Here is a 26,337-nt window from a genome sequence, read left to right as displayed (position 1 = left end):
TCAGCATTCTTACTATGATAGGATTTTTTTCAGCCATTTCTCTCATATTCAGAGCATACAATATTCCTGCATCAGTGTAATTAATAATTCAGCATAAAATACATATCTTGCATCATTAGGGGTTATTCCTGCAGACAACCATTTAATACCGCTGTGTTAACATTCCAATACGAGATGCTATTTAGTAATAGGAGTCCATAAATTTGTCTGGCTAACTAGAGGATTGCCAAATAGCTGTCCTAATTGTATCTGGTTAACTAAACCAGATAAGGATGAAAATTGGCTGTCATCCAATAAGTTACCCAGATAAGTAGCCCCTGTCCGCCCCTCACTACATTATGTACAGAGAGGCTTATGCTAAAGAAATCAAAACAGTAAAGCAATGAACAATGAAGACGTTCATCAGACAAGTTACCAAGACAGTGCTCCATTACATGTTTTTGATAGTTTTCTGATTGCTTGAAATAGTGATAGCTATGAGTCCAAATGGGGAGTGTTCTACCTTCGCAGTATATTTAAATATATATATATATATATATCCTTGTTATGCTATCATCCTGGGTGATCTCATTGATATTGCACAGTTTGGGTTCTGTGCATGTTGTAGAGCTCTCCTTCATGGTTAATCTTTTGAATGATTCTGAGCTCTTTATTGGATCTTTCCTGTTTGACTTGTCTCTCTCTTTATGCCTTTCTCCTCTTCCTATTGGTCCCTTGTCACTAGGAATTCCAGGGACAGTTTTTCTCCTGTAATTTCATTCAGTTGGAACTGGGCTCTCTGCAGGCTAGCACCTGCTCCTGAAACTTATCTCAAGCTCTGCAGAAGCATTGCTTTTCATCATTTACATTCTACAGCTTTATCTCAGCTCTAGATGTTTTCTTCAGACTACTGAGCTTCTAAAGAGAACTTATCACAGCTGTGACAGATTCTTCTATCTGTGTAGCTACTGTTGATGCCCTCTTATTCCATGAGTGTTGAACTGTTCATCATTCTAATAAATTATATTTGGTATTCAAGGACTGAGTTTTCTCTGGTATTTGAAGTTGGGAATACGATTTAACTGACTGTCTATGTGCTCAAGCTAAAAGTATCAAGGGCTGAGGGCAGTACACCCCATCAAAAAAAATAATTTAAAGAAATTACAGATCTTACAAACCCAAGTCACCCCTCCCCCTTCAGTGATATTCAAAACCTGACTCCTACCCACCACTCCACTCTCCTGCTAGACTGGCAACTCCTACCTGCACCCTTCCAACCCACGAGGAATTCCCCCAAACCCTAATGATACATCAGGAGGTGATGCAGTATCTAACAGTACTCCTGGAAGCATCATGTGTTGATCTGAAAGCAATTCTAGTAACATATACTACTAATGTTGCTGTTCGAGTATTATCTGAGTGGTGGTGGTTGGGGGGGGGGGGGTGGTCCCTGAGCTGTCAAAGCAGATGAAATTAAAATTCTTATGCTCGTTTTTAAAGATTTTAATGGATTTTCTCCCCCTACTTTTAATGCTGCCCTTAAATTGTACCAACCCACATGGAACTTAAGATCAGCTTCAAAGAATTTACTTGATGTTTCATCATTCAGAGTAATCCACTTGGATGATTCTTGTGAGCACCTTTTTTAGGTGCAAGGTTTTATATTATGGAGCACATTGTCATAAGACTTAAAAGAGGAGAGCTCATTGCTAAAGTTCAGAAAGACGGCGAAGACTTGCCTACTTCAGCAGGCCTTTGATTTGTAAGGATGGTGGTTAGGCGGATGCGGTTGTATATGAATTTTTGCTAGTTTTATAGGATTTTAATAGATTATTTTAATATGCTGTGCTAAAAAGGCAATTATAAAGGATAATGCGTTTTATGTATTAATGTTCCATGTCACTCTTTTTAATGTTCTGACATGTTTATGTTCCAGTGTTTTATGTTATTGTTTTTAATGTTTTGACATTTGTCTTATGTTTTAAAGATTTTATGAATATTTTTATGGAAACTATTTAGGAATTTTGATAGGCGATCTACAAATTTAAAAAAATAAGGCCCATGACTTCTTTTAATTATTTTGGTGGCTGATTGCAATTGACTGGGTATGAGGGATCTGATGCAAGGGAGGATGGAGGATCAAGGCTTACTGGCCTCCAAAGTGTTTTTTTTTCTTTTTTAGCTTATTCAGCTTAATAACTGGTTAAGTTTAAAGTTAATAAACCACCAAGCACAACAAAGCACTCTAAATATAATTCCACACCCAGGTGAGTGCTAAGAACCGGTTGTACAGTCCCAATAAGCTTAAAAACGATTGTAAGTCCAAAGGTAATATTTATTCAAAACGGCAACTCCACTGTATATACAAGATCATGCTTTTAGCAAAAGGGTCCCCCGACACGGACCCGTATTTCGCCAGGGGCTGCATCGGGGGGGACGCACAAGGAGATTCAAAACAATCTGTAAATAAGATAAAGAATACAGGACTGTCACTAAATGATGCTGTCAGTGCCATATATACAAACAAACAGAGTGTTCACTTACCAAGTTGAAGAGTATACACACGTAACAGGGAGCGCATTTAATTGTCATTCAACATGGAGTTTTAAACACGTAAAAGGCGCCAAAACCTTCACAGACCAATCAGCTGAGCCACACAACCCACCAATCGGAGCAACGTATTGCCTTCCAATGAGCTGTCAGAGAAAATTCGATGTGAACAGCGTTGGATTTACCGACTAAACACTGTCACCCCCGTAGGTCTCAATAAAGAGATTGAATGGGTGCATTTTCTCTGACAGCTCATTGGAAGGCAATACGTTGCTCCGATTGGTGGGTTGTGTGGCTCAGCTGATTGGTCTGTGAAGGTTTTGGCGCCTTTTACGTGTTTAAAACTCCATGTTGAATGACAATTAAATGCGCTCCCTGTTACGTGTGTATACTCTTCAACTTGGTAAGTGAACACTCTGTTTGTTTGTATATATGGCACTGACAGCATCATTTAGTGACAGTCCTGTATTCTTTATCTTATTTACAGATTGTTTTGAATCTCCTTGTGCGTCCCCCCCGATGCAGCCCCTGGCGAAATACGGGTCCGTGTCGGGGGACCCTTTTGCTAAAAGCATGATCTTGTATATACAGTGGAGTTGCCGTTTTGAATAAATATTACCTTTGGACTTACAATCGTTTTTAAGCTTATTGGGACTGTACAACCGGTTCTTAGCACTCACCTGGGTGTGTAAGTTTAAAGTTACACAGATACCTTTAGCTGCATGTATTCAGTAGAATGGTCAAAGTTATCTAGGTAAAGTTATCTGAATAACTTTAGATGATTATATTCAGTAGGAGACTTTTCTCGCTAAATATCTGTGACAAGTTTTCCAGCTAATTTTGGCAGTGTAACTTATCCTCTTGCTAGCTTGCTGAATATGGATCTTCAGATGCCTTGCTGTTGTCACAAACTGTGTGTTTTCCTTTGATCCCTCCCTTCCAACTGGATGATTGACTAATCAAGATCAGATCTCAGCTGTGGGAACAGACAAATCAGTTTAGACTATTATTTGGGTGGTGCAATTACTAGAATTTGTGATAAATTTCCCCATTTTCAAATTGAGACTGTCACTTTAATTGTAATTCACTGAGGCTGTGCTAAACATGACTCAGGTCACAGCCTGACATGACACAGAGCCAGGTAATTTTATATAGTCCGCATAATAATGTTGGATGTATGCGCATAGAAGATAACTTTCAAATCTATTTGTATTACTGCATGGGTGCATTTAAATGGTTGTGTGGAGATTTTTCTTAATATTTTATAAATTGTGTAGCAGGAGCTGTGCAACTTATAAAATACCAAACACTTTTATGCTCCAAAAGTACACGCGTATGTTTCAGAATGCTCATATATTTCCATTGCAATGAAAGCTTTTACTTTTCTTAACAATTTTATAAACGTGTGCGTATATTTTAGGTGCATAAAAAAAAAATAACATACACATAAAACCAGGTGTTTTATAATGTATTTGCATATAAATACTTTCTTGCTCATGTTTTTGAAATCACCAGTTAGCTGAAACCTCAGCCAGTTCCCCAAGTCCGTCTCCAGTTCAATAAGACCCTCTAGCAGTTCATTCTGAAACCTTACCAATTCACTCAGATCGCCCACCTAAAAATTGCAGAAAACGGATAAGTCCGAGATCAGTTGTGCTATTTAGAGAGTGTAAAATTATGCAAATAAGTTAGATAAATTATATGCGAATATCGCTTATAAAATAGCAACTTCCACACATACCTCTTGACCCCACGCTGGAATGCCCTTAGACTTCCCCTTTTTTGTACCATTGAATGTGCATGTGAAACAAAAAATACACAGATACTTTTGATGTTTATAAAATAGCATGTACATGATTACAGGCTAGTTGTGCATGTATATGCTAATTTTCCACATGTAACCCCTTTGAAAAGGTATACCAAATTTGTAAGCAAACATATGTGTATGTTCACTTTGAAAATTACCCCACCAAAACTACCTTCTATGCAAAAACAGTTCAAGGAGATTTACATACATACTTTTGAAAATCCAAAAGTATGTGTGTAAGTTCAAATACCTCTTCAACTCTATTTACAACACCACCTCCATTCAGTGTAAGTAAACTTATGTGCAGGACATGTGCATATAGGTTTTCCAGCATATTGCATGGGCAGTTTTATAATAAAATATTTTTATGGGTAAAGCACTGTTTTACTCACAGAAATACCTTGGAAACTTAACCTTTCCGGTGGCAAAAATAGAGTAAATAATTCAGGTTCAGAATTCATAAACTTGGTCTATGCTTATATTGTTGTTTTTTTAAATAATTTCCACTGTACAGTTTACCCATAAATGATCTTGAAAAAGGAGCAACGAATAAAGTGATCAAATTTGCAGATGATACAAAATCAGGACTGGCTATAGGCTGGTACCATATGCAAAAACTGAAATTTGCATTCTCACCCTTTGGCAGCAGTAACAGTGGCTGCAGCACAGTATAGCCATCTCCCTCCCCACCACATACACATACTTACCTCACTTTCTGCTCAACACCAGTATTCCTTCTTCCCTTCTTTTCCCCCCTGCCCATGGTACCTAGCATCCCCCTGTTTTCCCACCTAGCATCATCTTCTCTCTGTCTCCTCTTTTCTGCCCAACAGCATCCCCCTCTTTTTCTTGCTTCTCTTCCTCCTCTTCTCTGCATGCTGAGCCTTCACGTACTACTGCAGAGAAAAGCTTCCTTCCTCCTGCACAATGTTATTGAGTCTCCTGCTTGCAAACATCATAGAGAAAGTATCAGGAGGGGAGGGGGCAACAGTGCCTCCAAGTGCATTGCGCTCTGTGCTGCCATACAGGTTGCCCACTCCGAAAACTGGCCTTGCAATTATTCAAAATTGATAAAACAACAGATTGTGAGGAACTGCTGAAGGACTTTGTGAGACTGGAGGCTGGGCATTATATGGCAGATTAAATTTAATGTGAACAAGTGCAAAGTGTTACCGAAAGGGAAAAATAATCCTAACTATAAGCTCATAATGCTGGGAACTGTATTAGAAGTATTTGTTGGGAAGCGCTAGGAAAGCGGTTCCAATTCCAGGGAGATTGGTGTGCTCTTAGGCCATGGCACGACCCCAGAGGAGCTCCGAAGAAGTGCTGAGGCAGGCAAGTCATGTCCAAGCGTGGGTGGACAGGCTGAAGACCAGGGGTCCTGACCTCTGCCGAACCCGAACGCACCAGAAGAGACCCAACAACGCAATGCTGATCTCTGGGGTAGCCCTCCGGCCACTCGATAGCCCTTTCGGACCCACCATCTGGGAACGGCAGGCGCGACAGGATGGACAGAGGTCGAGGACAGGCGATGGTACTGGAACCAAGACATGGGTACTTGGGAGTCTTGGATGAGGACTCAGGATACTCAGAGACGAAGACAAGGATTCAGGATTCTCAGAGATGTGGACGAGGATTCAGGATTCTTAGAGGCTTAGGCAAGGACTCAGGATACAGGTAATAGTACTGGTCGCGGACCATGCCGAGAGTGAAGCAGACTCCAGCAAGGAAGTGAAAGCTTGGATCCGGAGACATGTCAAAGATTCAGGAGAAGCCTGCGTTGAGGCATGCACTACACAGCTGCCCATGGCTGGTCGCGGACCACGCTGAAGCGGAGAAGGCTCTGGCTTGAGACTAGGTCATAGACAGAAGCAGGCACAAGGTGCTCCGAAGACCGGGAACAGGATTCAAGACTTGGAACTCGGATTCATCAGTGGGCTACTGCATTAAACAGGAGCCTTCAGGAGTCTTGTGCTGCAGGCGTGAAGGTAGGCCATGTGCCACGAAGCACCCTACACAGCCACCCATGGGTTGGTCACGGACCACAACAGAGGCACGCCAGGAAGGATGAGAAGAGGAACCTGGAAGCTGGACAAAGAGCTGGAGATGAGGATGTCAGATCAGGACACCGGGACATCTGGACACCGGATGTCTGGATGAAGACAAGGGATCTGACGAGAGACCAGGAACCACGGATGAAGATGGAGATGAAGGACCAGGAACCACGGACGAAGACAAAGGAGCTCCCACAAAGAACGAAGGACCTTGAAGAAGCGGTGGACCTCAGATGCCTCCTGGATCATTGAGCTGGAATGGAGAATCCAGGAGTTTACTGGTCCCTTGCGAAGGTGACGAGGGACTGACGAGGAGCCCTTTTTATAGGGCTGAAGAGAAGACACCCTGGAAACGTCATCAGGTGGGGCTGCGGAGCTTTTCCCGCCATGGGCCCTTTTAATACCGGTGAGAAGTGCGGCCGCGCGCCTGGAGGAAGGGCAGGACCTGGGACAGTGGTGGCGGCGTCCACGCCACGAAGATCAAGCAGGGGTGGCACTAGGCTGCGAAGCGAGGGCCTGATGTCGGCGGCTCCATGCCACAGAGGAAGAGCAAGTCAGCGGTGGCTCCCTGCCGCGTGAAGGTCCAGCGACGGTGGCTCTGCTTGCCGTGAGAGTGGCAGCATCAGCAGTGGCTTCCAAACCGTGCCGGGAAGGAACAGCATCGGTGGTGGCCTCCAGGCCGCATGGAGACGGCAGCGGCCTGGCTGTGGAGGTGAGATGCTGCTTGTGGCTAGGCCTGCAAGCAGTGTCATAACAGTACTGTGAAAACTGTTATGAAGAATAAAATCACAAAACATTTAGATAGACATGGTTTGATGGGACACAGCTAGCATTGATTTACCCAATGGAAGACTTGCCTCACAAATCTACTTTTTTTTGAAGGGGTGAATAAACGTGGACAAAGGTGAACCAGTAGATATGATGTATTTGGATTTTCGGAAGGCGTTTGACAAAGTCCCGCATGAGAGGCTTCTAAGAAAGCTAAAGGAGGCACTGTCCTTTGTGGATTGCAAGTTGGTTAAAAGACAGGAAACAGAGAGTAGGATTAAATAGTTTTTCACAGTGGAAAAAGGTAAATAGTGGAGTGCCTCAGGGATCTGAACTTGGACCAGTGTTTCTGATATATTTATAAATGATCTGGAAAGGGGTATAATGAGTGAGATGATCAAATTTGCGGATGACACAAAATTATGCAGAGTAGTTAATTCTCAAGCGGATTGTGATGGATTGCTGGAGGACCTTGTGAGATTGGAAGATTGGACTTCCAAATGGCAGATGAAATTTAACATGGACATGTGCAAAATGATGCATATAGGGAAAAATAACCCTTGCTATAGTTACATAATGTTAGGTTCTATCTTAGGAGTTACTACCCAGGAAAGAGATCTAGGCATCATAGTGGATAATATATTGAAATCATTGGCCAGTGTGCTGTGGTAATCAAAAAAGTAAACAGAATGGAATTAAGAAGGAAATTCAAAATAAAATGGAGAATGTCATAATCCCTCTGTATCGTTCCATGGTGAGACCGCACCTTGAATACTGTGTGCAGTTCTGGTAACCGCATTTCAAAAAGGATATAGCTGCACTGGAGAAAGTGCAGAGACAGGCGACCAAAATAATAAGGGGCATGGAATGGCTGCCCTTTGAGGAAAGGCTAAAGAAGTTAGAGCTGTTCAGTTTGGAGACCAGGGTTTTGTGTTTCAAAAACACGGACTTTGTTGAAATGGGGAAGTACCTGGAGGAAGAACTAGAAAAATGGGACAAATCGAGAGATGTGGAACAGTGGTCCAAACTAAAAGGAGCAGTAACTGAAGTGACTAATATACATGTAAGAAAAGTAAAAAAAAAAAAAAGCAAGAAAAGAATGAAACCTATCTGGTTCACAAAGGAGGTGACTGATAAAATAAAAGATAAAAGAACAGCATTTAAGAAATATAAAAGATCCCAAAGGGAGGATCACAAGGAAGAATATTTGATAAAACTGAGGAAGACGAAGAAAGTAATCAAAGCGAAAAGTCAAGCGGAAGAAAGGATTGCCAAAGAGGTAAAGCGAGGTGACAAAACTTTTTTCAGATACATCAGTGAAAGGAGAAAAGTCCAAAGTGGTATAGTGAAATTGAAAGGTGAAAAGAATCAATGGGTGGAGTCAGATAAAGAAATGGCAGAAATATTAAACGAATACTTCAGTTTGGTGTTCACTAAAGAAGACCCTGGAGAAGGACCATCGCTAGTTAACAAGAAACTAGAGGGGAAGTGGAATGGATGAAACTCCATTTACAGAAGAGAATGTATGGGAAGAGTAGGGAAAACTGAAAGTGGACAAAGCCATGGGGCCTGATGAAGTTCATCCCAGGGTACTGAGGTAACTCAGATGTATTGGCGGCTCCGCTGCATGACCTGTTCAATAGATCCCTGGAAACGGGAGTGGTGCCGAGTGATTGGAGAAGAGCGACGGTAGTCCCTCTTCACAAGAGTGGAAGCAGAGAGGAGGCTGGTAACTACAGGCCGGTTAGCCTCACCTCGGTGGTGGGAAAAGTATTAGAGTCGCTGTTGAAGGAAAGAATAGTGATCTATTTACAAGCAGCAGAATTGCTGGACCAGAGGCAGCATGGTTTCATCAAGGGAAGGTCCTGTCAGACGAATCTGATAGACCTTTTGATTGGGTGACTAAGGTATTGGATCGAGGAAGAGCACTTGATGTCATCTACTTGGATTTTAGCAAAGCTTTTGATATGGTCCCGCACAGGAGGCTTGTGAATAAAACGAGAAGCTTGGGAGTGAGTGCCGAGGTGGTGGCATGGATAGCAAACTGGTTGAAGGACAGAACACATTGTGTGATGGTAAATGGAACTTACTCAGAAGAGAGAGCGGTGATGAGCGGAGTGCTGCAAGGGTTGGTGTTGGGACTGGTCCTGTTCAATATCTTCGTGAGCGACATCGCAGATGGGATAGAAGGTAAGGTTTGTCTATTTGCGGATGATACTAAGATCTGCAACAGAGTGGACACGCCGGAAGGAGTGGAGAGAATGAGACGGGATATAAGGAAGCTGGAAGACTGGTCGAAGATATGGAAGCTGAGATTCAATGGCATGAAGTGCAGAGTCATGCATATGGGGTGTGGAAATCCGAAAGAATTGTATTCAATGGGGGGAGAAGGGCTGATGTGCACTGAGCAGGAGAGAGACCTTGGGGTGATAGTGTCTAACGATCTGAAGTCGGCGAAACAATGCGACAAGGTGATAGCTAAAGCCAGAAGAATGCTAGGCTGCATAGAGAGAGGAATAACGAGTAAGAAAAGGGAAATGATTATCCCCTTGTACAGGTCCTTGGGGAGGCCTCACTTGGAGTACTGTATTCAGTTCTGGAGACCGTATCTCAGAAGGGACAGAGACAGGATGGAGGCGGTCCAGAGAAGGGCAACCAAAAAGGTGGAGGGTCTTCATCGAATGACTTGTGAGGACAGATTGAAGAATCTAAATATGTATACTCTGGAGGAAAGGAGGAACAGGGGTGATATGATACAGTCTTTCGGATACTTGAAAGGTTTTAATGATCCAAAGTCAACAACAAACATTTTCCGTTGTAAAAAAATCAGCAGAACCAGGGGTCATGATTTAAAACTCCAGGGAGGAAGACTCAGAACCAGTGTCAGAAAGTATTTCTTCATGGAGAGTATGGTGGATGCCTGTGGTGAGGACCAAAACTGTGGTGAGGACCAAAACTGTGAAGGATTTCAAAAGGGCGTGGGATAAACACTGGATCCATAAAGTCTAGAGGATGTGAATGAAATGAAGACAAGAAGCATGGGGGTGGCTTACGTGAATGACGGCTACTACCCTTATTCAATAAACATACACATGGTTAATGCGACTCCAACAATGCTCTATGCTTCAATGGCAAGAGGAAATGTGGGAAAAAGGATCTGCATTCACAAATAAGCGTGGGAGTAGCTTGCTTGTTACGGCAGTTACTATCCCAAACCAAATTAGCCTGATACTTCACTTTCAATGCATATCCAAGCAGATCTGCTTCAATGGCAGGGGGAAATGAAGAAAAGAAGATTCATATTCAATCAACCAACAAGGGCTAAATTGCACAGGCTGGGCAAACAAATAAGTGTGGGAGTAGCTTGCTTACTGCAGCGGTTACTACCCCTAAATATTTAGGCTTGATACTTCACATTGATGCAGCTCCAGCACTGCTCTCTACATCAATTGGCGGGGGTGGAAGGAAATTAAAACCAAAAAGTTACCAATAAGGGCCCTGACCTCAGCAGAGTAACAGATAAGTATGAGAAAAATAAGTATGAAAGCTTGTTGGGCAGACTGGATGGGCCATTTGGTCTTCTTCTGCCGTCATTTCTATGTTTCTATGTTATAATTTTAGCAATTATTCAGAAAGGAAGGAAGAATAAAACAGACAATATTATAGTATCTCTGCATCAATTCATGATGCAACCATACCTTAAGTATTCTGTGTAGTTCTGGTTGCCCGTCTGGTACAAAGATCAGCAACAAAAATTGCAAAAGGGCTGAAATAACTCCTGTATGAAGAAAGGCTAAACAGATTAAGCTGTTTGACTTTAAGAAGAGACTACTAAGAGGGTATATGATAACATTTTGTAAAATCCTGAATGGGTGGAACAAGTAAATAGGAGATGGTTATTTACCCTGTCAAACAGTACTAAGACTAGGAGACACTCCATGAAACTTGCAGCAGTTTTAAAATAAAATGAGGAAAGTATTTTTTCACTTAATATATAATCAAGCTGCTGAATTTTTGGCTGGAGGATGTGGTCAAGGCATCTAGCATAGTTAAGTTTCAAAGAGGTTTGGACAGATTCCTACATAATTGTATTATTATATAACCGTATTATCCTGTATTTCTTACTTTATGCTGTTTTTTTTATTTATTATTTTACTCGCAATAATAATGTTAGATGATTTTTAATTGTTTATATTTGTAAACCATTATGATTGGCAAACAGAATAGCAAGGTATAAATCTAATAAATAAATAAACAATTGTTACCTAGGTGAATTTGGGAAAGCCACCTCTTATCCATAAGAGTAAGCAACAAGGAATGGATCTACCCTTTGCGATACTGCAAGGCATTTGTGATCTGCATTGGCTACTTTCAGAATAAGGATGCTGGGCTCGAAGGACCTTTGATGTGTCTCAGTTTGCCATATCTTATGTTCTTAGAAAGGCATCCACTTGGTCTTATGGCTTCAAATTGAGGGAGTTTGCTTTCTGATATGAGGATAAGATTGGTAGATAAGTTTCAACATATTTTCTGAGCTGTTCAAGCTTCAGAATATACCCAAGTTTATCAGAATAAAACTCCTCATTTGTCCAGGTTTAATGGCTTTCATTATGTCTATAAAAGTTAAGCACAATGGTTATTAGAATTTCTATTGAACATTATATATTTAGTGATGGTCTCACTATATGTTCTTGCGCTTTATAAAAATGATTACGGCTTTAGCAATTCAAAATAATTTAAATTTGCACTTTGCAAAGATTAGAAATCCTTTTCTCAGCATCAATGAGATTAAATGGCCTAATCTTAAATCTTAGAAATGCAAGAATGTGGTCAGTCTTAGCTGCAAATAACAAGAATCCAGGAATCTTTAATATAATCAATGCAAGGTCTTGGAGAGATGCAGGGCTGACCAGCAGAATGAAGCTGAGGAGCTATAATTAGGATCTAAAGGTGTTCATTGTCGTTTTTCTAAACCTTTTAAAGACCCATGTTTGCATTCCTCAGTTTATCCATGCAAATAGATGGGCAACAAATTTGCATTCTCACCCTTTCTTCTTTTAGGAAAATTCAACTTGTGGTCAGATGGATTCGTAACACTTGGCTGGGAAAGACATTTTATTGATTAGGATGAGGTCTCTAATAGTGGGTTAGTTGTAGAAGACGTAGATCAGACTAGCTGATGCCATGCCTCACTTTATGCAGCATAACGATGGTCAAGTATTCCAGAATCTGTTAAAAAGGTTTCTTTGAGCATTGTTCTTACAGATCCTTGATGCCTCCTTCTGCCCCACACAAAAATTGCTTGATTACCTTGTTCATCTCTGTCTGATCTCAAAATCAACTTAATTAGGATTCACCTAATGTAGAAGGAAACCACATTTCTATATAGCAGAGATTGTCAAATCCGGTTCTCGAGATCCACAACGAGGCCAGGTTTTCAGGATATTCACATTATGCATGAGATAGATCTGCATGCAGTGCCACCATTGTATGCAAATCTATCTCATGCATATTCATTATGGATATCCTGAAAACCAGGCCAGTTTGTGGCTCTTGAGGACTGGAGTTGGCCACCCCTGCTATATAGCCTCTAGCTGGCAGATTTTTAGGAAGCTTACTTCAAATGAAGTCTCTGTTTGTGTCATGGGCACAGGTTTTAACCCAGCAGATGAAAGCCTCCTTTAAGCTTACAGACCCAGTATTTGTGCCACTTATTTGACTAAGTTTGGGCTTAGCTAGCTAAATGGTTTGAATATCTGGGCACAGTCAGTGGCTATCTCTTAGCTAGCTAACTTTCTATCTGGCTGAAACATTAGCCAGCTAAGTGAAGGGCAGGAATGGGGTATTCTGGTGTAGGGACACTTGTCCAGTTAACTGACAGGGTCATTTTTCAAAACGTGATGGGCCATTATTGCATGCGTTAGGGCCTTAAAACATGCGATACTGCCCTAACGCACTTGATAACGACCGCATCGCGACGTTAAAATTAAAACCAGGGCAAGGGGAGGGGTTAGGGCTGGGTTTGGGTGGGGTTGGTGGAATGAAAAATCTAGGTCTTAGCTGGATAAATGCTATTTACTTTTATCCAAGAGTGGGATAAATCTAGGGCTGCTATTTGCTGTCCTAAAGTTAGCCAGATAAACGTATCTGGCTAACTTGAGCAGCTGGATAGCAGCTGCATATTGACTTTATTTAGCTCAAGTACCTAACTTGAAAAGTCACATTTTTGGTACAGCCACTCCAGCCTACAGAATTGGTTAATTCCAAGCTACTTTATACTATAGTTATCAAAATAGGGTTATGTTCCACGTACGTCTCAAGTTCCTGTCAATTGTTCTGCTAAATTTTTCCCTAAGCCACATGCCCATTAAGATGAAATGGTCATCTCTCTGGACTTGAAGAATGTTTGCTGTCTATCTGGAATAGATTAAAGCCCTAGAAATTGCATGCAGCTTTCTATTTCTTCTGACCTCAATAAACTGAAAAAAATGTCAAATATACCATCTCCAATTGGATAGAGATTGCATTTTATACCCAGGTAGGTCTGACCTTGAAAGGGCATACTATGGTCCATAATGTAAGGACTTTGGGGACACCAATGGCGTATCTAAAGTCTATCTCTATTGAAATTTACAAGACTGCAACATGAAGATCAGTTTCTTTATTCCAATCTCATTATTATTTGGACACAGCCTCCCCTTGGAATGCTATATTTGGACTGCCTGTTACCTATGGAAATTTGGAGAAATAGAACCAAGCTTCATCCACCAAGCACCTATTTTTATGGTTTCAGGTTCTTTATTTTTTAAAGGGACAAAATGCAAAGGAGGATCTCCACCCCAAACAGCAAATTGTATGCCTATTGGCAAATATTGTCTTGTATCCTGTTTCTTTTTCTTTGAAGTCATCTCTCAGATAAGGAGTCCCATATGTATGACTGGCTGAACTGCTTGACTTCAGAGAAAGCAAAGTTGCTTACCTTTAACAGGTGGTGTCTGAAGACAGTCGCTTCCCAGACTCTCAGTCCTGCCCACCTGTCTTTGAAAGTAGCTCGCTGCTGCTATACTAAATAGAAACCAAATCTTAATGGGAGCTCCCATGCATGAATGCTAAGAAACACTTTTATCAGAGCAACACTTGATGCCAAGCTATTAGAATATAAAAGAAAGTTGCTTGGATTGGGGTCATTTTTGGGGGTGGGGCTCAGGAGGGAGAAGGTAAACATATTTCAAATGGAAGGAGTGAGGATCAGGTCTGGTGGTGGAATGGGCTCAATATTTTATACATGAGTGGTGGTGAAAGGTGGGCACTTTTCTTTAAGTATTGGGTAGGGAGGAGGATTGTGACCTGTGGGGGAAGCCCTTTTCTTTAGGTATCAGGTGGGGAAGAGGATAGGAGCCGGTGGGGGGAGGAGTACCCTTTTCTTTCAATGTTGAGTGGGGAAGGGGATCGTGGATCTTATTTATTTAGCAAGTGTGGGAGGAGGATTGCAGAAAGAGGGCTGGGTAAAGTGGTGAGCGAACAGATTTTGGCCTATTGTATCACGTAAGAGTTTTCTAGCCAAATTTAGCCAGTTAGTCCTTAAAATCATACTAATCGCTAAATTTGAAATCTGTCCATGATTCTGCCCCTTTTTGTCTGGCTAAATCTGTGCCCACAGTGATTTTGTCTGGCTAAATCTGTGCCCACAGTGATTTCTCTGTTGGCCATACATTGTATGGCCAACATTTCTCTGTTGGCAGTTACCTAGTTAAATTATTTAACTAGGTAACTGCCTTTGAAAATTGTGCTGTTAAGGTTTTAAGTTGTACCAACTAATGGGCCTGGAATGTCTTTGCTTTAAAACCTCTAAAATGCTTTTTATTTCACAATTACAGTAGTCCCTTCTGCACAGGGCATTTAGAGGACAATTTTCAAAGCTTTATCTATGGTTAAACATCTGTTTACCTATGGGAAATGCCTCATTGAAAATTGCTCTCAGCATGGGAACTTTTATCCATATCCAAAACTGGGCAGAGATGGTATGGAGGGGATTAGGGAAAGGAAGGTCTTCACATATATTAGATCCATGGAATTTCCCTTTGAAAATGTGCTTGCAGTCCCGCAGGTAATTTAAAATTCCCCCTTACTGGGAATTAACACCTTGTGCTAATGTGACCTTGTGTGAGCAGGTAATGGAGAAGTCTATTACCTGCTATTAAGTTCACTTAGAGAATAGCCACTGCCATTAGCAATGGTTACATGGAATAGACTTAGTTTTTGGGTACTTGCCAGGTTCTTATGGCCTGGATTGGCCACTGTTGGAAACAGGATGCTGGGCTTGATGGACCCTTGGTCTGACCCAGTATGGCATTTTCTTATGTTCTTATGTTTTTATGTGTAAGTTAAGTCCTTTTACCTTGGTTTGAATCATCAGATTCTCCAAAGAGGACATTAATTTCTGATAAATGTCTTGTTCTTTGGAGATTGTTACTTAAACAAGAGTCAAATTCTGAAGTGGCTTGCTTGGTGGCACTTTTCCAGCATCTAAACTGTATGAAGGCTTTGAAAAGGAAACTGTATAAAGGCAAGCGAAAGATGGATGAATGGTGGTGGTATAATAATTTTAAAAAGTACTTCTTCCTCCAGTGTTTGTGTATGCTCCTTTTTGGGGATATGGCTATCTTGCACACATGCATGCTGATCATATCATAGTTTGTCTGAAAGTGTGAAAATAAAAATAAATCAGGATGTCACCATTTAGCACAAGCTTGATCTGTTATAATAGTACAATAATTAAGTGTTAAAGGCCTAATTGTTTTCTCTGGTTTCTCAGACCTGCCTGCCCAATGTACCACTTAGGCTACTTTTTCATATGGACAAGTCTTTCCATAAATACATGGGAAGTAATGCTCCACCCCTAGTCAACACTGTTCATTTCTAACCTTTGTTTGTATATCCAAGGTTCAGTACAGCAGTTGAGGCCAAAGGCAGCTAGTAAGTACCTTCTCTTTAATTAGCACAACCATGGTTGATTCTTATTAACCATTCCAATTTATATGTAACACTTACATGATTGTAAATTGTTTTACATCAGGAAGAAAGGAAACTAAAAGTATTGCAGCTACTGATAGTGTTACAGAAGGAAAATCAGCTAGCACTTTAGATATGCAATCTAAGAAGCGAACATCTGCACAGACTCTAGGTAAGCAAATTAAAAAAGATTAATTCCATAACGTTATATGTTAAAACATCACTTTTCAATAATTACTTTGTTTAGTTTGTGGATATGACTGCAGCCTTCAACAGTAATGCCTGAAAGAAGTTACTGCCTGATAACAACAATGTTTTTTTTTTCTTCATTTCACTTCCCTAAAACAGTGCTTCTCAACCTTTTTTATTCCATAGCACACTTTAGAGTTTGCTGAATTCTTCTGATATACCAAACCAAATTTTGCAAGATCCTCACCCTTATCTTCCTCTCACCAGGAGGCAGAGGCAGCTTGAGTGCCAGTTGAGTCCTATGCAGGAATCAGGAATGGCGCCCTCCATGGCTAGCAGGGGGGCCTCAAAGTGCTGCAATAAGATAAGAGAAGCAGTTTTTAACCTGTGAGCTCCTCATTTTGTCATCTGAAGTTGGTAGAGGCAGCTCACACATGTGAGAAGCCCTGCTCTTCTATTAATGGAAGAGAATATGAGATTACTAGATTTCTGCTGGGTGAATCCCGGACACTTGTTCACGGTTCTTCCTCTTCCAACACTTGCTTTCTCAGTCCTCCATCTCCCTCTCACTGAGTCATTCCCCATCAATATCCTGCCCTTTGGCTCCCTTCTCCTTGAATAGCCACCTCTCATCATTCCCCTCCACCATCCTCTCTCAACAATTTCATTTCACTCAATTCCTGTCATGTTGTTCCATACCCTGCTTAATGTCTGAATGACTCAACTGTAATAATCCCCTTGTATGGTCTCCAAATCACCTCTGATTGACTTTCACGCCTATTTTATTGTTTACATTTAGATTTTATATTCCGCTTTTTGCAGCACTTCAAAGTGGATTACATTCAGGTACTGTGGGTATTTCCCTATCCCCAGAAGGCTCATAATCTAAGTTTGTACCTGAGGCAATGGAGGGTAAAGCAACTTGCCCAAGGTCACAAGGAGCAACAGTGGGACTTGAACCCTGGGCTACTGGTTTGTAGTCCGCTGCTCTAACCATTAGGCTACTCTTCCACACTCCTATTCATGCATTCCTTCAATATCCTTCTCTAGCTTTCTCACACACTTTCTCCCATCACCCTTTCTGGCTTTCACAAACCCATCCCTATCACTCTTCACTGTCATTTTCTTTCTTTCTCTCTCTTATACCTTTCCTCCCTCCCAGTTATCACTTCTATCTCTCACCCTTCTAACACCACATAATCACCTCGGGTTCTCTGTCCCACTCCCCTCTTTTACGATCTCTGTCTCTCTCATCTACATCCTCTATCTCTACCTCTATCCACCGCAATACCACCTCTGGCTCTCTTTTAAACACCTCACCCCGATGATCACCTCCGGCTTTCCTTGACATACATCCACTCCTCCAGATCTCTTTTGAATCCCCTAGATGTCTTGCACCCTTCTATTCCCTTTTGATCCAACTCTCTCTCCAGCTCCTGTGCCCCTGCACTTCCCTGCCACATTCCTTCACACACAGCATCCCCCGACATGGTGGCAGGAAAGCTAAATGACTGCAATTATGGTTAGGCTACTCTAGCCAAAAGAACATCTTGCAAAAATTGGAAAAAGGATCTAAATGAAGGAAAAATGAAACAGCATAAGCACTGGCAAGTTAGATAGAAAACATTGATAAGGAAGGCAACGACAAAATTGGAAAAGAAACTTGCTGTAAAAGCAAAAACTTATAATATTAACTTCGTCAGGTATATTCTAAATAAAAAACTTGCGAGGGAGTCAGTTGGACCATTAAATGATCGATGGGTAAAAGGGGTGCTAAAGGAGGACAAGACCATCTTTTGGAAGATGCCCTAGGGCAAATTGACAAATCAAAGAGTAGTAAATTGCTTGGACTAGATGGTATACATCCCAGAGTGCTGAAAGAACTGAAAAATGAAATTGCAGAACTACTATTAGTAATCGGTAAATTACCATTAAAATCAGCTACGGTACTGAAGATTGGAAGGTTGCCAATGTAACAATAGTTTTTAAAAATTGTTCCAGGAATTATCCAGGAAACTACAGACCGTTGAGCCTGATGACAAGTGCTGGGAAAAATGATTGAAACTATTTTAAACAACAAAATTACTGAACATATAAAATAGACATAGTTTTATGGCACAAAGTCAACATGGATTTAACCAAAGGAAGTCTTGCCTCACCAATCTACTACAGTGTATTGAAGGCATGAATAAAAGTATGGATAAAATGACCAGTTGATTTAGTGACTCTGGATTTTCAGAGAGCATTTGACAAAGGTGTCCCATGAGACTCCTGAGAAAATTAAAAAGTAATGGGTTAGGGGGCAATGCCCGTTGAGGATTGCAAACTGGTTAAAAGATAGGAATCAAATAGTAGGACTAAATGGTCAGTTTTTTCGGTGGAGAAGGGTAAACTTTGGAATGGCTCGGAGATCTGTACTGGGGCTGGTGCTTTATAAATGATCTGAAAAAGGGAACAAGTGAAGTAATCAAATTTGCAGACAATACAAAACTAGTCCACGTTTTTAAATCACAAACTTAATGTGAAAAATTGCAGGATGATCTTGTGGGACTAGAAAATTGGGCATTAAATGGTAGATGAAATTTAATGTGGACAAGTGCAAAGTTATGCACATACAGAAAAGTAACCGACACTGTAGTTACATGATGTTAGGTTCCATATTAGGAACTACCAACTAGGAAAAGGACTTGGGCATCATAGTGGACAATACTTTGAAATCCTCGGTTTAGTGTGTGGCGGCAGTCAAAAAAGAAAACAAGAATATTTAGGAAAGGAATGGAGAATAAAACAATGAATGTCATAATGCCTCTGTATTGCTCCATGATAAAGTTGCACTTAGAGTACTGTTTGCAGTTCTGGTGACTACATCTCAAAAAAGATATAGTTGCATTGGAAAAGGACAGAGACAGATAACCAAAATGATACAAGGGAATGGAATGGTTCCCCCATGAGGAAAGGCTAAAGAGATTGGGTTTATTCAGCTTGGAGAAGAGATAGCTGAAGGGAGATATGATAGAGGTTTATAAAAGCATGAGTGGAATAAAATGGGTAAATAAATGTAAATCGGTTATTTACTCTTTCAAAAACTGTGGATGAGACACAAAGATTGTACTCTATTATATACCGTATTTTTCGCTCCATAAGACGCACCTGACCATAAGACGCACCTAGGATTCAGAGGGGTAAAATTAAAAAAAAAAAATTGTGCTAAACCGGCTCTGCGTCTGGGCGTCTTATGGAGCAAATTAGGGGAGTGCATAGCTTTTTTTTTTCCTCCCCATTTTGTTTTCGGGTCTGGGGAGGGCCATTTCGGTCCACTCCCCAGATCAGAAAACTTTTCTTTCTCTGGGAACCCCTCCCCCCCACCAAAAAAAACCCCATCCCAACCCTTTAAATTAACAACCCCCCCACCCTCCTGACCTGCCGACTTAATTTACCACAACCCCCCACCCTCCTGACCCCCCCAAGACCTACCGACTTAATTTACCACTACCCCCCACCCTCCTGACCCCCCCAAGACCTGCCGACTTAATTTACCGCAACCCCCCACCCTCCTGACCCCCCCCAAGACCTGCCGACTTAATTTACCGCAACCCCCCACCCTCCTGACCCCCCCCCAAGACCTGCCAAACGTCCCTGGTGGTCCAGCGGGGGTCCAGGAGCGGTCCGGGAACGATCTCCTGAGCGTGGGCCGTCGGCTGCCAGTAATCAAAATGGCGCCGACGGCCCTTTGCCCTCACTATGTCACTGGGACCGACCGCTGCCAGGGACGTTTGGCAGGTCTTGGGGGGGTCAGGAGGTTTGGCAGGGTGGGGGGTTGCGGTAAACTAAGTCGGCAGGTCTTGGGGGAGTCGGGGGGGGGGGGGGGGGTTAGATTTTTGTTTGTTTTTTTTTTTATATTCGCTTCATAAGACGCACATACATTTTCCCCCCACTTTTGGGGGAAAAAAAGTGCATCTTATGGAGCGAAAAATACGGTATTTGATTTCTGTAAAATATAGTTGCTGGTGCCCGTTCAAAAAATAAAAGTTATAAAAAAAAAAACAAAACCTACAAGGACTAAGGGGCACTCCAAGAAGTTAGAATGTAGTACATTCAAAACAAATTAGAGACAAATTATTTTTCATGCAACGTACAATTAAGCTCCGGAATGGTTGCCACATCTCAAAAAAGATACAGTTGCACTGGAAAAGGTACACAGAAGGGCGACCAAAATGATAAAGGGGATGAAACAGCTCCCCTATGTGGAAAGGCTAAAGAGGTTGGAGAAGGGATGGCTAAGGAGGGATATGATAGAGGTCTATAAAAACATGAGAGATCTAGAAAAGGGTACATGTGAATTGGTTATTTGTGCCTCCATATAATAGAAGGACTAGAGGACACTCCATGAATTTAGCAAGTAGCACATTTAAAACAAATTGGAGAAAATTCCAAGTGTCCTTGCCCAGACACTTACTCCAGAGCTATAGCGTCTGCCACCACAGTACACAGAATATGCAGATACGTTTAGTAAACCACAGGTGGAGATCCAGCCACCTCATTGCTCCAACGACTATGTCTTTCACTTAGTCCTTGGCAAGGCATCTCCCATGGTAGGGTATATCTGCTCTTCGCCCGGAGACAGAGGCTATGTCTAAATATATTAAAGAAAATGTGGACAGAGGCTTTATCTGTCCCTCTTCGTCACCAGCTGGGGCTGGATTCTTTTTCATGGGAAAAAGGGACATGTTGCTACATCAGTGCATTGACTATCGTGGTCTCAGTGCTATTACCAAGAAGAAACTTTCCCTTGATCTCCGAGCTCTTCGACTGCCTTCTAGAGGCGCAGACAGTCACCCATCTGGACATACGGGGAGCATGCAACCTGATTAGGATCTGACAGGATGATGAATGGAAGACCGCCTTTAATATCTGAGACGGATACTACGAATACGTAGTGATACTCTTTAGGCTATGCAGTGCCCCCCCACAGAATTTCAGTTTATGGTCAATAAGATCTTTCGGGACCTCCCTACTCCCATGTGGTTGTATATCTGGATGATATTCTAGTCTTTTCTAAGTGCTTAAAGGAACATAAAAATCATGTGAAACAAGTCCTCCAGAGACTCCGCGAGCATCATCTCTACGTGAAGCGAGAGAAGTGTACCTTTGAATAAGAGGAACCCCCATTCTTGGGGTTTATCATCTCTGCCAAGGCCTACGCATTTACCCAGAAAAGTTGAAGGCCATCCTGGAATGGCCCTAACCCTTGGGTCTCAAGGCGCTGCATCATTTCCTGGGATTCATGAATTATACAGGCAATTCATTCATGATTATTCTACTTTAGCTGCCCCACTTCAGATCTTACCAGAAAGGGCTCAGATACCAAGAACTGGACCACCAATGATATTCAGGTGTTTAAATGCCTTAAAGAGGACTTCATTCATGACCCCTGTCTGCACCATCTGGACCCCTCCAAGCCTTTCTTACTGGAGGCAGGTGCAGTCTCAGTGGTGTGGGACACATCTAGAAGTAGAGACTTTATTGTGAGGAAGGAAAAGTAATGTCCACAGAATAATAGATGAAATACTACAGTTCTGAGTAAAGGAAATTACCCAGAGAGAACCACAGCTGAGAAGATCCGGTAGTGGCCTGCGGAGCGGGGTACGCTGGGGATCTCCTCTGATGAGTGCAGGCAACTTCAGTAATACAGATCCGGTAGTGTCCTGTGGAGTGAGGTATGCCGAGGAAATATGTACAGTAGAAGTTGAAGAGCTAGTAGAGATGCTGGAAACTGGAGATGGCTCCTGTAGTTGTACTGTAGATATTCTGTAGAGTAGGAAAGCTGAATGGCTTCTACTGAAGAAGACGGTAGTGGCCCGATGGTCAGGGTACACCGCGTGGAATCCGCAATACAGTTCGAGTCATAGAAGACAGAAGAGGGACTCACAGTAGATGATTCCTGGAGAGAGAGACCTGAGAAGCAGGTTTAGAAGCAGTCAGACAGGAAGGCCTTCCGAGGAGCGGTTAGCCAAGGACGCAGGGGAGTCCCCGAGGAGTGGGTACTCAGAGCGTCCAAATGCCAAGACAAGTCAGGAACAGAAAGTCCTTGAGTGTGGAGAATTCAGCAAGACGGAACTCCTTGCTAACTCAAAGAAGGCAAGAGCCGGTCGGGTTAAAAACTGAAGCAGGTTGACGTCATCGGGAGGGGACGCCCCCGAGGTTCCTGCATGACGTCTTCAAAGGAGGCCCTTGCGCGTGCGCCTAGGTAATTCTGGGTCCAAGATGGTCGGCAGCACCCACGCTGTGCTGAGAACACTGGAGAGGTCCGTGGGGATTGGCAGAGACCGCCATTCTTCCCAGACTTGATGGAGCGGGGAAAAAAGAGGTGAGCATGAGAGGTCACAGCCGTCTGCAACTGACAGGCGTAACACTTCTACCCTTGGAATAGGCACTATCCTCCTGCAGCACAAACACAATGGTACACTCATGAACTGTTCCTATTTCTCAAAAAAAAAATTTCTCCTGCAGAGAAAAATTATGCCATCAGAGATCGTGAGATACTAGCGGTTAAGCTAGCATTAGAGGAATGGTGACACTTGTTGGAAAGGGCCAGACACCCAGTAACTTTCTGCATGGATCACAAAAACCTGGAACATCTGGGGCAAACAAAGAGACTGAATCCCTGGCAAGCCTGCTGGTGGTTGTTCTTCAGTTGGTGTGACTTTGAGCTGCATTATCGCCCTGCAGAGAAAAACTGACAAGCTGATGCTCTCTCACTCTTACTACTGGTGGCCCCAGATGAAGACTGACGTGAAGTGATACATGGAGTCCTGCCCCACATGTGCCATGAATTAGAGTGTCTGAACTGAACCTTGGGGATTGTTACTGCCGCTGACAGGCCCCAAGGAACCCTGGATCCACTTGGCCACTGATTTTGTCACTGATATTCCCCTCTCAACACCACCATATGAAAGGTGGTGGATTGATTTTCAAAGATGGCACTTTCACACCCCTCCTGGTCCTTCCTTCAGCACTTGAACTGGTCAAACTCTTTTTCCAACACATCTTCCGTTTGCATGGACTCACCCTTCACATCCTTTCGGACCAGGGAGTACAGTTCACGGCCCACTTCTGGAAAATCTTGAGAGAAGTTTGGAATTACCTTGGATTTCACTTCAGTTTACCACTCTCAGAAGAACTGGCAAACCGAGTGTATAAATCAGAATTTAAATGTCTTTCTATGAGCATATGTGAACCAGTGGCAGAATAACTGGGCATCTCTATTCTCATGGGCCAAGTTCTGTCACAATAATCACATGAGCAGCTCCACTGGGTCATTGCCTTTTATATAATATTCAGGCATCATCCTTGTACACCTAAGCCTGTTTGTTTCCATCACTTGTCCTGCAGGCAACTTAATGGGGCATGAACTCCAGGATCTCTGGCAGAAGATGCACCACCTCCTGGAGCAAGCAGCGGAGTGTTTCAAGAAGCAGACAGTCAAGAAACGTCACCCAGCATCCCAACTTCAACCAGGGGACTTGGTATGGCTCAGCACTAAGAACCTATGCTTAAACATGTCCTCACAGAAATTTGTGCCAAGATTCATGGACCCATTCCTCATCGAGTGGCAACTGGGTCCAGTGGTCTACAAAATAAAGTTATCTTTGTCTCTGCAGATCCATGATGTTTTCCATGTATCTCTGCTAAAACCTGCAATCCTCTCGTTGCCAGCCAGACCGCCCCTCTAGCCCACTGTAGTTTCAATGGACGTGGGTACCCAGATTGAAGTCAAAGAAATCTTGGGTTCCTGGAAAATCCAGAATCAAATTCAGTATTTAATCACCTGGAAAAACTTTGGGCCTGAGGAGAATGCTTAGGAGACTTCTATAGGAGGTCCCCAGAATACCTAAGCCCAGAATACAGGGAAGGGGGCTTTGGAGAAAAGGTACTACTACAGTTGGCGGTTCACGGGATGTTCCCGTGCACGACACACAACATCGCAAGAATGCTGCCATTTTCCAGCTGCCGGGCGCGTGCGCCAGCTCAACTTTTAATCCTCTCTAGGTGACGCTTGAGATCCGCCACCTTCATACCAGGCAGAGAAATTACCAAGTGATCCCCATATTCACCAGCCACCTAGCTATCTAAATTGGAGGAAATGGTGGACATAGTGGAGGAGTAGCCTAGTAGTTGGAGTAGCAGGCTACGAACCAGGGAAGCCAGAGTTCAAATCCCAATGACACTCCTTGTGACCTTGGGCTAGTCACCTCATCCTCCATTCCTTCAGCTACAAATGTAGGGGCTCATTCACTAAGTTACATTAGACCGTTTACCACACTGTAAATGAAGGATAACGTAAGGTATTTCAAATACTTCATGTTATATATCTCCCAACACCACACACTTTTAAATATCAGTGACAAAAGGTTCGGGATTAGTGCTAACTTAAAACTTAAAAGAAAAATTTGAACTGCGACCTCTATGCAAACTCCCGGGGTTTTTAAATGAGTTTTGGTAAGAGGGTGCATGAGGCAGAGCAGCCCCTTTAAACGATAGGATCCGCCATCACGCATTCTTTGAGGACATTTACTACTGAGGTATTTTTCCCCATTGTATTTTAACGGGGGGAAAATATCTCGGGAGTCATGTAGTGGCAGAGTCCTTTACCGCAACTTTATGATTATCGCAGTATTTTTCTATCTTATAAGTTCATTCATCAAGCAACTTTAGGGCCTCATCGCACAATAAATGGGGTCTAATGCGCGATAGACTTGTGATGCTTTTCACACAGCGTGTTAGTATGTAAATATGATAATGAGTATGCAAAGCTAGAAAATTATGCAAATTAGGCACTCCTACCGCATTTTGAGAAAAAATAACGCATAATAACAATGGTGTTACATCAGAATTAACAACACCTATTGATTTGCTGTAGTCTGGAAAAAAAAGTTTTTATCGCAGATAATATCACGCATGATAAAAAGAGGTCTTGGAGAGACACACCTACACAGCCCTGGTGTGCCAATAAAAATACCTTTTCTTAACCTGCCCTTTCTTCATAAAGTTGCAATGTTAGGGGGAAGTGTACCAGTAATGGGATTCTGGTTGCTTCAGGCTGCTCAACAACAACAGGCAAGGGAGGTTCAGACACCTCCTAGGGAATTACCCGCACTGGAGCCTGACTTGCAAGTCCTGCCGGTGGACTATGCTGGCCTATGACTGAGCTTACCATGCAGGAAGCCACGGAGGCAGTACAGGGAGCGCATCTTTAATTTCCGTACCAATTTGCTGGGAATGCTGGAAGAACATGTGGTAATGAGGTATTGCTTGAGCAATGTCTAGATCAGTGGTTCTCAACCGGTGTGTCGCCAAGTACCAGCAGGTGTGTCGCGCACATCCTGGTCTCCCATTGCTCTTCCCTCCCTCTCCTCACCCCAGCGAGATGCATAGAATTCTTCAGTGAACGCTGCTGCCATTCCTGCCCATGCTATCAACACATTCAAACCCCGAGGGGAATGGCAACAGTGTTTGTGGAAGCCGGCAACAGCAAGCATGGCCTTTTCTTCTTCCTGCCCCTGTGGACAGGAAGAGGAAGTGATGTTTACTGGGCACGTGGGAAGAAGAAAGGGCCATGCATGCTGTCGCTGCCACTGCTGAAATTGTGTCCCAAGGCTCCTCCCTGGCCCCGCAGCGGTAAGAAGGTAGCACTTAGCTGTTTGCCTTCTCAGTGAGCTGAGAATGTGGCTGCAGAGATTTCCTGCTGCGCTTCTTTTTGGGAAATCTGTCGATTAGCTGCCTCAGGTTGCTGATGAATGAAGTGGAAAACTGCTTCTCAGATGAAATCAGTGCTTGGCTCTTGCTGATTGCATGGAAGGTGTACATTAAAGGCACTTCACACATTTCAGTGATCTAATCACTGTTACAGGTAATCTCAATTATGGATGCTCTTGCTCTGCAGGATGAATTTGGCAGACCATTGCTTTACTAATTATC

General features: G+C 42.6%; 1 protein-coding gene across 3 annotated transcripts in view; it reads left to right on the top strand.

Annotated features, from left to right (window-relative positions):
* TRAF3IP1 (TRAF3 interacting protein 1) overlaps positions 1–26,337 on the top strand; it is a 364,461-nt gene that overhangs the window by 176,774 nt on the left and 161,350 nt on the right. Inside the window, exons 8-9 of one of the 3 annotated variants that reach the window (XM_029606493.1) lie at positions 16,102–16,134; positions 16,235–16,342. The exons of 1 other annotated variant lie outside the window; for it this stretch is intronic. In XM_029606493.1, coding sequence (XP_029462353.1) covers positions 16,102–16,134; positions 16,235–16,342 — 141 coding nt within the window. The remainder of the gene's footprint in view (positions 1–16,101; positions 16,135–16,234; positions 16,343–26,337) is intronic. One more of the 3 variants, XM_029606494.1, reaches the window with a different exon arrangement.

This window comes from Rhinatrema bivittatum, chromosome 6 (assembly GCF_901001135.1).
Source record: "Rhinatrema bivittatum chromosome 6, aRhiBiv1.1, whole genome shotgun sequence".
Classification (NCBI taxonomy): domain Eukaryota; kingdom Metazoa; phylum Chordata; class Amphibia; order Gymnophiona; family Rhinatrematidae; genus Rhinatrema; species Rhinatrema bivittatum.
This window is presented reverse-complemented; position numbering and strand designations above follow the sequence as displayed.